The 14005-nt window shown below is 37.6% G+C and overlaps 1 protein-coding gene across 3 annotated transcripts in view; it reads right to left on the bottom strand.

The window, feature by feature from the left end:
• PIK3C3 (phosphatidylinositol 3-kinase catalytic subunit type 3) overlaps positions 1-14005 on the bottom strand; it is a 113978-nt gene that overhangs the window by 62368 nt on the left and 37605 nt on the right. For all 3 annotated transcript variants that reach the window (XM_074352298.1, XM_074352299.1, XM_074352300.1), the window contains 3 exons: positions 11672-11776; positions 10928-11020; positions 2638-2823 (listed from right to left, as the gene is read on the bottom strand). In XM_074352298.1, coding sequence (XP_074208399.1) covers positions 2638-2823; positions 10928-11020; positions 11672-11776 — 384 coding nt within the window. The remainder of the gene's footprint in view (positions 1-2637; positions 2824-10927; positions 11021-11671; positions 11777-14005) is intronic.

Genomic DNA, 14005 nt, shown 5'->3' with positions numbered 1-14005 from the left:
GAATACAGAAAAATATATATACACAAGTCTGTTCACTAAAATACAGTTACAGAAAAGATCACAAATAATACAAATGAATATCAGGAGAGGGTGACTGGTTAAATAAATTATAAAATAAGCTTGTAGTAAAATACTATGCTGCTGTTTAAAAAGAATAAGGTAGATCTACAGGCATCCATAAAGTCTAAAAACAGTGTTTTTCTATAGATTAAAAGTGCTTTTAACATCCTTGGCCTTGATACTCATTTGCCTATAATTCCAGGCTTTACGGACACAAAATGTATGTGCTGCTGATGAGAAAATGTCTAAGATTATACTGTTCAGTTAATAAGGCAAGTTTTTAACAATATATATGGGATATTCCTCTTTCTGTTAATTTTTAAAAAGGGGTATATATACAGTGTACATGCATATATATGCTTGCAATTTGCATAGAGAATACATGAAGAGAGATATGAGTGGCTACCTTTCTGGGGATAAAAAGCAGCTGGAGGAGTGATGTTATTACTATTTAAAAGCAAAGCAAATCAGAAAAAAAAAAAAAAAAAAGATGAAAGAAACAAACAAAAACACGACTTGCTTCCAGGGATGGTTAAGAGAGGTTTCGCAGAGATGGTGAGGTCTGTGCTACAGCTCACAGGAGAAGTAGGAGGAAGATGCCTCCGGGACAATGAAGTGACAAAGGCAAGGCTACTGGAGAGACTACAATATATTGGAAAAATCAGACTGTGCAAATACAAAACACAGTATTTTTCATTCAAGTTTTCCAGTTGCCCAAGATGTGGATACTTAGACAAAGGGATCGCTGACGTATATTTTCACGCTATGATTATAATATATATTATTATATATAGTCTACAATTACATCATCCCTTGCAATACCAAAAAGAAAATCACATAAAGTTTGTAACGCCATAAATACTGTACTCCACAGATGAAGCAACAGCAAGGGGACATTTTAAACCACTTAGAAATGAATGGTACAACATGAATGACAGTTTTCAAAACTTTGCCCCACATAGTTTTTTCTTCTTACTGAGCTGAATTCAGAGAAAAGGAAATCAATAGATATGTAACTACTATGCTGTTTATGCTGTATCTCCAAAACCTCAAAAAAAAAAAAGTCTAACAACCATATTTTGCAGCTTAGGATACGTGCAATATTCCTATCATTATCCTCCACCTCAGAGCAATAGAAATAGGTCAGTACTTGCATGAATACTGTTAACTCCAGAGACAGTCAAATGTTTAGCCTCTAAGCTTGAGAGAGAAGCATCAAAAATGATAATCTATAATTTTTGTTTCTAAACTCATGCTGAGGGGTTGTCCTGACTACAGCGCAGAGGCTTTTATCTAAACTCTGAGTCACGACAAACATAGATGGAAACTTAATGACTTCAGTTAGATTTCTAATGAATTTCAAAATAAATATTTCATTATTTCAAATAAATATTATAATAATTTTTTTTCACTTGTGATACAGTAAAGACAATGAAGGAGAGGATACCATGCTGAATCACGATGCTAAGAATTACTATTTGACAGAACAGTGAAAAACATCCCATCCCCAAAATATCTGAGATTTGCCTCAAAATAATCTAGAAGCAGGTCGGGCATGGGGAGGAGAGAACAACTGGTGTTAAAGATGGAGCAAAATTGGCTGTGAGTTGGCAACTGCTGAACATGAGGGAATTATATGTGAGAATACACTATATTATCCATTTTAGTGTTTAAATTTTATGATGATTAAATATATATACAACTATCCACCTTAATAAATGCTGTGTTTTGCGTCTTGAAATTCAGACACCACTATGAATTCAAAATGACTTTTTTAAAAAAAGTCTTTGATAATAATTGTTCTTTGGGATCAGCACTTCATTATAAACCGAGGCTTGAGAAGAGTTAACCTGTATCCCACAGGCCCTGCAGGCTAGCATCAACTATTGGGTTATGTTTGAGAACACACTCTCCCTATAAAAATTAATAAGTCAAAAAAAAAAATACTAGATTAGTCTACCGTATTAGGAATTACTAAAACTCAATATCCAGCAATGCTCTGTGTCAACACTGAGTGTTCCCCCTTCCCTGGTGGCCTTACACGTGTATAAATAGCCAGCATAAGTTTGCAGTCTTTGCCTTCCAGAGGATTCAAAACCACCTTCAGAAAATCTACATATACACATCATTGTCAGCAGCTTAAGTTTAAAGGAGGAGTTTGAAGGAGACTGAGATGACCGTGCATCTCAAAGCTTTAAAGGCCCCAAGGGCTTTTCAAGGCCACCATTAAATGTGGCTTGTTGTAGACTGACTGATAGAGGGGATCTGAATTATTCCCTAGCTGGTACTGCATTAAACCATTTTTCATTAGGATTCCTTTTTCCAGACAGAGCAAGCCCAGCCCTGCTGCCGGGGAAATGTCCTGGGAGACACTGTCCTATCACGTAACAAGTCGGGAAGTAAATTTTCATTTCACAGAGAAGTCCTTGGAGGAATATTTTAATTTTACTTCTGAAAACACACATAGTGTATCCTCTTCCCTTCTAAAAATCTCTCTCTCTCACACACACACATACACACAGTCTACAATCAGGCTCTAGTTTAAAATGTACCTAGCTGAATGAATAAACACTGCACCTCATCATCCGCCTGTCGTAACCTGGCAACCGCATACCGCCTCACTGTGGGGTTGGTATAATGGGAGGACAGCAGCTCCAAGGAGTCCTCCACATCCATTGGCTTCCACTTTCCCAGCAGCTCCAGTGCCTGTTTGGCCTCCTGCGGTAGATCCCAGTTAACACACTTCAAGAACTTCGTCAAAGCCTGAAATCAGAAAAGATTTAAAAATTAGAAATCGCTTGTTCTGGGATAGGGGAGGTCAAGGGTGACCTAGTCAGAGCTCAGCCTGGTCCGGACGGCTGTCACAAGTTAACAACAAACCCCCTGCATAAACACAAAGTTATGCATGTAATCCTAGCAAAACGTGTAGGATGGGGGTGGGCAGGGGAAGCATGTTTCCTATAACTTTACATTTTTTTCAGGTCAAACCACTACACAGCACTATGAATTTTAAAATTTTCTTCGGCTTTTTTTCATTTTGCCTTTCTTATTCTAAAATACGTTGGGCCTCAAGACAACAAAACAACTGAGGTATGACTCATGAACTCTGAGATGCCTTAGGAAAAACTTCATTTTACAACATCAACATGTGACATAAAATACCGTCAATGAATCAGAGTCCAAAGCCAAGAAGCGAAGAACCCCCACCACGAGCCCCACTCTTGAAACTCCTCCCTAGGGTCTCTGGTTTCCCTGGAAACTCACAGATGAGGACTCAAACTAACTTGATCACGTATGTCTCTTTTACACAGAGAAGTAACTACTGAGAAAGACAGAGAAACAAAAACTGGACAGAAAGAAGCAGAAAAATTAACATAGAAATAACAGAAAATATTCTATGACTCCGCCGGCTGTTTGAAGAATCTTTCTGGGGCCTCACTTCTTTAGGCAGGTGTCGGGTAAGAAAACTGCCTTGGGGCCTATCACACGTGACTGCTTACTTAATAAATGCTCTTCAAATGAAGGTGCCTACCTGTTTTCCATAAAAAGCAACCTCTGTCGCCAGATCTCCCTACTGGCAACACTTTCCTGGCTGACCCCAAGACATTTTCTTCTTTCTCTTCCTCTATGAATTCACCTCTTGAACAAAGATAACCTTAAAATTTTAAATTCCTGCTCTGCCCAACTTAAAATCTTTTCATCAGTGAACGAATCAAGTTCTCAAGAGAAGGTACACGTGGACAACAAAACACAATTGCTTGTTACTATGGCAGAAAATGAAACTTCACTCCCACTCCCTAACTTATTCCTGACTTAACTAAATTAAGGGAAAAGGCACTGTCAAGATTATCTAGTCCAGTGCTCGAATTTGTATATAATCTCAGCGAAGTTAAGTGGCTTGCCTCGCACCTCAAAATGGTAGACAAGCTAGACCTAGAAGCCAAATCCACTGACTTTCAGCCCATGTATGTTGCCCCAGATGGTCCTGCCATCTCCTCAGTGGCTGGGCCCATGCCCCTTGGAGCCAATCCTCCACCAGCACTTATCTCCTAGATCCATTCCCAATTCCTGTCAATATTTTCTGTATTTCCCCCCAGACTGACTCTTCCTACAACACACGTCTAGCGTTTGGCACAGTCTTCTGGCTAAGAGTCTCGATATCAGATTCTCCTCTAATCATTTCACAAACTGTCAGACACTCGCGTTGGAAGCGATTTTAGAATCACCTTCCACTGTCCGCAGAAATTTAACTTATACTATCTCTGCCAAAAAGAGACCAAGTATCTCCTTAAGTGATTCTGGTGACTAACTGCCAAAGTACTCATTATACCTACAGACAGTGAAGCCACTTTTGTTGTTTTCTTAAACTATATTGAACCAAAAGCTAAAAGTGCCTTCATGAAATAGTAGCTGTCTCAATTGGACTATCTTCATTTAAATGATGCTCTACTAACTACCAAATGCTCTTATGGGCATTCTTAATCCTACAGCTGGAGTCTGCATCCCCAAAGGATAGCTACCCATTTCTTCTGCACCTCCTGTATACCATTTAGCTGGAGGAAGGGCCTGATCAGAGGCAGCAAGGTATCCTGCATTGTCTTGGGGGAGGTTTCAGACCTGAGAGAGAAATGCTCTTATCTTAGCTCAGCCTGAAGGATGCCCTCGTTTTGATAAAAGGCAGCCTGAGGCAGGAGTCAGCCCTGGAGGAGCCACCTGATGTCCTGCAGTCACTGATGGAGCCCCCTACCCCCTCCTCCAACACTTCGCTAGTGTGACGCTGCCCACTGGGAACTCACGGGTGGCTTGATGGCCTCCTCGACAGTGACCCATTCCAGGAGCCGCCAGAGCCAGCCTGACCCACAAAGAGGCCCCGCCGGAGTGAGCAGGCGCCCTTGGTGGACTGGGTGCCGGATATGAGTCTGGGTCCCACACACTTGACATCCACGTAGGACCTGAGGCCGGCTGCATGGCACTGACCTCTGCTTCCAGCTTACTGGCGAGCAAGTCACTTTCCTTACGTATCGCTCTGTCGTCAAGACCCCCTTCACCCTGTACTTCAGTTAACCCCAGGCTCTTCCTTTTATCTCTTCCGGTGACCACATATGCAATGATTTTAATTTCATTTTTGCACTTTATTTTAACTCTTTGTATTACAACATGAAGTTAAGTTGCATATACAGACACAGCCTTGGGAGGGCGGGTCCAACAGCCTTTCTCCATTGTAATATGTTTTATTCACAAATAAAATTCTTTAAGCAGTCAGAAAAAAAAATTAAAAAAATGTACCATTTAGTACTGCCCATCATTTAGTGCTTCCTCTCTCCGTGTAAGAACACAGACTGCCCTCCTAACTTATTCCAAGCATTTATTTTTCACTTCTAAAATATTTTTCTAGATTGAGTGCAGAAACAAAGCACCACTTCTTAAATAGCTCAAGCAAAAGCTTCTCCATTTCACAGACATCAGCAGCCTTAATATAAACGTGCAGGCACGCACTTAATACAAGCAAGTCCTGCGGCATGCCCATGGAGTCAATTCAATAACTGAAACACTCCAGCTCCCGGATAATCAGACCTACAGATTTGTTAGTAAGATTTATGGAGCACGCTGCTGCCACGGAACTGAAGGCCCTGGACAAAGGTTTCACAGCTCAATAATGCTAAATATTATGAATGTAAACAGGGTGGGAGTAAAATGAAGGAAGAAACAAGAATGAGAAAGGAAGTGTCAAGAATCTGAAGACAGCAGTAATAATGATGAAACTGCATCTCAGATCCTTTAAAGATGTTTCACTGACCTACATAAAATGAAGGTAAAGGATTCAAATGCAATTTTATCCCTAGAGCTCCCACAGGTAACTGGACGGTGCAGGCTTTCGAGGCAGCGTGTTTGGGTTCAAATCCTAATTTCTAGCTTCATCCATTATTACTGAGTTACATGAAGCACATTATTTAACTTTTAAGGCATAAGGTTGTAGTAAAGATGAATAATGAATGTAAATGTTTAAAACAGTATATATATAATAAATACTTGATGAATGTTAATTATTTTATTATCTGATATTATCGTTGCTATTTTTGTTGTTGAATCAGTATCAAATGTTAACATTACTGAACATATTACATAATTATTAAATTATATAATTTATTCTATATTAATAGCAATAAATACTTTCTGAACCTCCTTTCTGATCTCAGAATCACCTGTTATCACCTACTTTTAGAATCATGACCACACTTCAGAGCTGAAAACACTGTATTTGATCACATATTTCTAATTTTAGCTTCTACCAAGTTAATGATTGGAAATTTCTACTTTGTTGCTAAAAGAAAACCTGCTCCTCTACTCAAGATACTTCGACACCAAATGTGTGGGTTTTCTACACGAAACAATTCCCTAATTCTCCACAGACACTAACTGGGTGTCCTATAATTTAACTGAATTCTGACACTCAGTGCAGATTGCTGAACCTAAGGAGTGAGTCTCATGAAACTGCTTCCCATTTCAGATGCTAATTATGTCTTTTTTTATTCTCAGCTCTGCTCCAATCAACTTCGTTCATCGTCCTTAATACATCACTTGTTAAGACACATTCTGTTGCTTTAGGGGTTTCCTGCTGCCAGCGATACCCAACTCGGAAGCACAGAATTCAAGGCTCATTACAATCTGGCTCCATCGTTTCTATTTAAAGAACATTCATTCAGACTTTTCAGTCTTCTGAGCCTAGTGTTAAAGCAGGCAGTTAGCAAGCTATCAGCAGAGAAAGGAGGGGCATGGGCCATGTGGCAGGAAATCGCTTATCTTGAGATGACAGGGGGCGTAGAGGGCAAAAGAAAGGCAGGAATCTCCAGGGTCCAAAAGGAACCTTTTTCTCGTTATGCCCTCATTACAATGAAACTAGTCTTGCAAATAAGAAGTATTCCTCATGCACCACGCCACATTTCCAATCAAGATCAAATAAGGACAAAAAAGCCCTCCTCCCCTTACGAAGGCAGAGCTGGGATGAAAATCAGGAAATATGACCCAAACCCCCTCCCTCCTCAATGAATATTCCACCCAGTCATTTTACACCCTATATAACCAGCCTGCCAAAGAAACTCGGGGCAGCTGCTCACCTGAGTCTGCCTGCTCGCCCTCCTGAGAATTTAGCCTCCTAATAAGTTCTTGCTTTGCCTTCTTGGCCTCTGCATCTTGTCTCTCAATTCTTTCTGCAGTGAGACACGAACCTACTCTCTGTAACAAGCACTCTGCCTTGGTCACGTTTTTCTTTCCCATGAAAAATGATCATCAAATAAAAACGACCATCAGAGTTTTGTTCAAACTTCAAGACCCATCTTAGCTCTGTAAAACCTTCATATCACAGCCCACTGAACTTGTCCCCTTCCACATGTCTATGACAGTCATTACCTGTGACGCTTAATCAGTTACTATCCTACGCGTCTACATTTTGGTTGTGTATAATTATCTTTTCCCTAAAACAATTTTAATTTATACGAAGATAGGGACATCATACCTTGAAGCCCAGAACCTTAAATAATGCTAGACTAAGAGTTGATAACAAGTGTTTGCTGAACTGAATTCATTTCTGCTTTGGCTTGCCATCAACTTCTTGCCAGGAGACACAAGTATGCTAATTGTCCTGACGTCCCTGTCTTAGAAGCAGCCTCATAAGAGCATTCAGTGTGCATCACTGTTACCTTCACCATAGATGATTCTTCCTACTGTGTTCATTCCCGAAGCATAGTTGAAAGGCATTAAGTTAAAATAATGTTTTTTTAATTAACACTTTTATCCAAGAAAGACCATCTACACACATTAAAAGCTGGATTTAGTAAGTTAGAAATTCACTCTTTGGGTTCCATAAAAATGAGTCACTTCCTGCATGCTATGGACCACAAACGTTAAAATACGACATAAATTTAACTGATTTTGTTAGATGAAGTTATTACTGTGAACTTTTCAGGTGCCAACATCAAGTTTAGGCTAGAAGGCTTTTATCTAAAATACTTAAGACAGGTCATTTAGGAAAAAAAAAATTTGGAAAGACCAAATTTAATTAAAAAAAAAAAGTATAACTTTGTAAGAACCAATTTCCATCAATTTATTTTCTGAGCACTGCTTTCTCTCTAGGAAATCTTTTCAGCTTTGAGACTCAGATGTCAAATAACCTAAATCACAGTTCCTGAGAAATGGACCTTGAACGAATTTCTTTTATAAATAAAGGAAAAGGGTACAGGAGTATTTATTTTCTACAAAACCCATTTGAAATTATTAGAAAGATACAAATGTGGCTATGTGAATAATTCCCCTGGTCACTTCCAGACCCATACATACTTGGTTTACTGAAAAGTGTTTTCTAAACATTAAAAAGTATTATTCACTCTACTCCAGTGATTGCAAGAATCCTATATATATCCTGAGAATTGAAGTTTCATCACCGACCTTTTGAAAACTTGAAATCAACTAGTTAAATGAAACTTGTCACACACTTTATATCACTTGAGCATTTTATTTATTTTTTTTGCACATATCTACAAGTAACTGAATTTCAGTGGGAAGTGACTACTTGTTTAACAAACAATTTTTCTTCCAAGTCTTTCTATCTAAGGGAGTTCTGCTCTGTAAATCTATTCTGTGCTTTCTGAACCTACACATTCCATCAGGCTGAACTCAATATCTTGTTGTGTTTTTTTAGACAACACTGTACTGCATTCAAGATGCAATTTCTGTTACTCTTCATTTAACAGAGCATCACGATACTAACTCAATCTTGTTTAAAACAGAGTCACAAACCTGTGCTTCTGCTGCTGAGTATTTCCCTTTTTTGCAGTGATGAAGAGAAAAGCACTCAAAAGCTACAGAAAATGTAAAATTCCTCCATGTTTTGTTGTAGATATAAAAGAGAATGAATATGAGTCATCCGCAAAGAATTCCCCAAGGCTTCACTACAGGATAAAGAAGAAAAGCTGAACAGTTACAATGAGCTGCAACTGGACTTTCATGTTAACTTTTACAAACTAAAAGAAATATAACTGTTTCAGAAAAACAAGTTAACAAAGTTTACGGTCTCATGAGATTGTAAACACATTCATTCTCACATAATTATATAATAGGTTTCTGATGGATGTTAATTTTCCTGATGCAGCTCCGTTTTGCCTGCAATGCATTTCAGAACTCCTGCTAAGGTACGAATGATGCTGCAAATATTTCCTCTCTAATCCTCTTCTCTATGACTTCATAACTACCTTCTGTTCTAACTCATAAATGTGAGCCTATCAAGAGGCAGCATTTATAAGCTTTGATTCTGCACAGGTTTCTCAATCTTCCTAAGACTCAGGTTTCCCCACCTGGGGAACAGGACGAACAGTATCTACATTGTGGGGCGGTTGCGGGATTGCAAAGATCCCTGGCACACAGTGGTTGTTTAATGGATGCTGATTATTATTATTCTACCTTAACAGTTAGTCCTGGAACCCATGTTCTAAGAATTTATTGACTACCTTATGAACTAGAAAAGACAAAGTTCACTATCATTTAATTGACTCATATTAAATAAGAGGAAACTGAAGCAGTAAAAGCTTCTTCATGACAATAAACAGTAATAAATAGTAAGACTCAAAACTAAGTCTCCAATGGAAACAGCCTAAATGTCCATCGACAGATGACTGGATAAAGAAGTTGCGGTATATTTATACAATGGGATACCACTCAGCCATAAAAACTAATAAAATAACGCCATTTGCAGAAACACGGATGGCCCTGGAGAATGTCATTCTAAGTGAAGTAAGCCAGAAAGAGAAAGAAAAATACCATATGATATTACTCATATGCGGAATCTTAAAAAAAAAAAAGACAAATGAGCTTATATCTAAAACAGAAACAGACTCACAGACATAGAAAACAAACTTATGGTTACCAGGGTGAGAAGGGGGTGGGAAGGGATAAACTGGGAGTTCGAGATGTGCACATACTGACCGGTATATATAAAAGATAAACAAGTTTATACTGTATAGCACAGGGAACTATATTCAATATCTTGCAGTAGCTCATGGTGAAAAAGAATATGAAACAAATGTATGTATATGTATGACTGAATCATGATGCTGTACACCAGAAATTGACACAACATTGTAAACTGAGTATACTTCAATTAAAAAAAAACCAAAAAAATCCAAATAAACAGTAAGTCCCCAGACTCAAGTCTAATGCCAAGTACTTCACCACAATTCTCTCCTCTAGAAATGCTCTCTACTCCATAGTTTCATCATGGAGTGCAAATGTCTAGTTCTGACCTTGCCTCTATCCTGCACGCCAAGCTGGACTCCACCAACCCAACTAACATTTCAAATGACATTTCACGTACTCTCTCTCAAGCCACATCTCCTCCAGAATTCTACAGTTCTCTTAATAACGGAAATCTTTTGCTAGTCCCCCCAGGCTCAAAGAGGTGAGAAGAATGAAGATAAACATGAGTTCACATTTACCCTGCACCGACTATGCACCAAGTACTCTGCCAGGTTAGTCACCCGTTTTATCATTCCACCTGTGAAGGGAGACTGTCATCGTTAGAAAAATGAGGAAACAAAGCTTCAAAGCAGTCTGCCTCCCCTTACGCAATAAGAGTAAGCTCAGTGTCAGAGTCTGTTGCCTTAACCTTCAGAAATTGTTTATGTATCAACAAGCTAGCACACATGTCTTTTTCTGTACACCTTCGAAATTTTTTTAAAATGGAGTAACAGACAGATCTCTATACCTTTTTTTAAATTTGAAAATAAATACGTTATTTCCATGGCAGTTTTACTTCACTTTGCTCATTAGCAACAAAATGTAGATAAATTTGACATATGAAAATATTCAAGACACTCACTTTTTCTTGATTCGTAAGATAATACCTAAACTTCCATACAAGATCTTGTTCTTCGTATGTAAGCTGCTTGGTTGGCGGATAACTCACAATAATCTACAACAAAGAAAAAAAAATGAAGTACTTTGATCAAAAAACATCTTTTCACTTTCATTTATTTAAAATTTTTCATTTATTTAAATATATCTATAACTGAAGTATTATAGAAGCAAGGAGAACGTACATGCAGACAAGTAAGATTTAAATTTGCTGTAATCAGTTCAAAAAGGATATTATCAGAGTGTTACAGGGAGAAAAAGATAAAGAAGTCACACTCCATATTAAAAAAAGTACGTAATTACAGGTAATTTATTTCAACCCAAAACACAACAAACTAAAATAACAAACCATCTCCCTCAACCCCACTCCCAAAAAACAGGAAAAGATAATAATAAACATTTCTCTTGTCAACTTAATACATACAACAAGGCCTCTCAGGCAATGTATCTTAGGGCCAGTTTCTAAGGACACGAGATCCCGAAAGCATATGCTATCTGTAGCTCTGTCTCCAGAGCTCATATATTTACTGAAAGCCCCCAAATGATTAAAAAAAACTACAGAAATGTGACACTGTTGAAATCACGTGGGGCTCATTAACCTGGAAAAAAACGAGCATCCGAATCACTTCCAAGTGACGTGCTCTCACATCAGTTGCAACCAAAATACTCACTTAATTATTTTTATATTCATATTTTATAAGTTCCTTACATTTAATTGATCTCTCGTGGCAGCGTTGGGTTTGAGATCGTGGTCAGAAGGCCCACTTCTTAAACTTCGGGCAAGTTTGTGGTGCTTGCTCTCAACTAAATTCTCCTGTAAATTATTTGAAAATATTAACCAACAAGGGAATTTTACCAAGAGTCAGTTTCAGTAGCCGCTCAGAAATAGAAAAGTAAATAGCTACATACTTAAGATCGTTTTATAATATTTAACATTTTATTCTTGTTACAGCTTTAGTCTCCTATGTATCTTATAAAAATAGATCACCACGTGGAGACAGGCCAACTAAGCATGCCTTCTGCTTCACAAGTGCACTATGCACAAGCTAGCCCAGTTTCTTGTTTTAATTCGCCTTGTATTCAATGTCTTCACGTCATCTACTCACTCAAATATCACCTTGAGTCTAAAATCTCCCCTGACAACCCAGACTAAAGCATTCTCCCTTTCTATGAGCTCCCAGAGAACTTGTGACATCACTGTACCATCCCCTTAGAGTTTAACTGCCACTAGTAACTGGGGGCAGGGACAATGATCATAATACATGAATATATATATCTGGCAATGACTGTTTTACTTATGGCCAAAATCAGTTTTGAACTAACCATCTTTTCTTAAGAGACTTTATTTTATTCATTTTTGCATGTGTGAATTGTCCATGTTTTTTTTGTTTTGTTTTGTTTTCCCCTAATCTTCAATTGGCTTTCTGGTCCTTTGTTCTTCAGTTTCTAAGAATTCTTTACATATTAAATAGTTGGTCCTTTGTCTATGATGTATGTCACAGTTTCTTCCAAGCTGTTAACTGTCTTTTGACTTTGTCTCGGTGTTTTTGCTATGCAATGTTTTTTTGACATAGTCAAATTTATCAATCATTTAGTGCCTCTGGATTTTGAGTCAGAATTAGAACGTCTTTCCTTAGACTCGGAGTAAATTACTAGTAATGTTTCATTTTATAACATTTAAATCCTTGATTCATTTAGAGTTTTTTCTTATGTATGGCATGAGTAATGGATGTGATTTAATTTTATCTTCTTCCAAATGGCTGATCAGTTCCCCAGCACTAGGCTCCAGTGATGAAATGCCACCTTTATCAACTTCCATGCTTACCTGGATCTATTTCTGGGCTTTCTGGTCGGCTCTCCCAGTCTATTTGTGTATGTACGTGTGCTAGTACCACACTTAAAATTACACAGTCTGTTTTTACTGGCTGATACAGTGTTATACCAGCTTAGTGGCACTCAATGTTTCTCTGTTAAAATGTATTCCTTTATTTAGTTAATATTAACAGCTACAAACTGAAGTGAATTATTGAGCACAGGGGTGAGAGGGTAGCTTGCTTTTTTTGTTTTTCTTAATCTTTCGTTTTATGCTTGCTTGCACTTAAAACTAGAAATTTTTTGACACAAATGAACTTATTTACAAGGCAGGAAGAGACTCAGACACAGAAAACAAACTTATGGTTACCAACAAGGAAAGGAGGGTGGAATAAACTGGGAGCTTGGGATTAGCAGATACAAACTGCTAAATACAGAACAGATAAACAAGGTCCTACTGCACAGCACAGGGAACTATATTCACTAACTTGTAATAACTTAAAATGAAAAAGAATACACATATATTTGTATAAGTGAATCACTATGCTGTACACCAGAATCTAACACAACATTGTGAATCAACTCTACTTCAGTAAGAAATAAAAAATATATAAATAAATAAATAAATAAATAAATAAATAAATAAATAAATAAAAATTTGTAACAGATGCCCTAGATCTTTTCTCATTTTTGTTTTTTTTTTTTTCCCACAGTATCCGTAATGTTAAACCTATCATTGTTGAGGAACATTTTTTTAAAGAAAAAAAAAATACACTAAGTATACAGATGTCTCGTTTACCTGACATTTTGGTGGGAAGTACACCAAGGTAATATGGTGTCAGCATGACAAAACTTGCATACCCTCAACAATTTTGAAGGTAACCACAGAGTACATTCATTTGCATGTTTCAAATACCCAGAAGGCAAAACATATTTTGATTTTATAATGAAAATTCATTGTCAATTTTAGATCTGTTAACCCCATTTTATTACATTATGCATAGCAACTATGAAGGTAATTATGTGTCTGTTTCGAAAAGATTCCCAAGTGACCTTTTTTCCTTTTTATTCTTTTTTTCACTTATTTCTTACTTTGATGTTAGGCCATCAGCCATTACTTCTTGCTCTAATTACCTGTATCATCTCAGTTACCATGTTTTTATCTTCCAATGTGCTATTTTTAATGTACTTTGTTCTGATTAGAAAGGTAAGTAATCTAATTTAGCAATGT

This window comes from Camelus bactrianus, chromosome 24 (genome assembly GCF_048773025.1).
Source record: "Camelus bactrianus isolate YW-2024 breed Bactrian camel chromosome 24, ASM4877302v1, whole genome shotgun sequence".
Classification (NCBI taxonomy): Eukaryota; Metazoa; Chordata; class Mammalia; order Artiodactyla; family Camelidae; genus Camelus; species Camelus bactrianus.
This window is presented reverse-complemented; position numbering and strand designations above follow the sequence as displayed.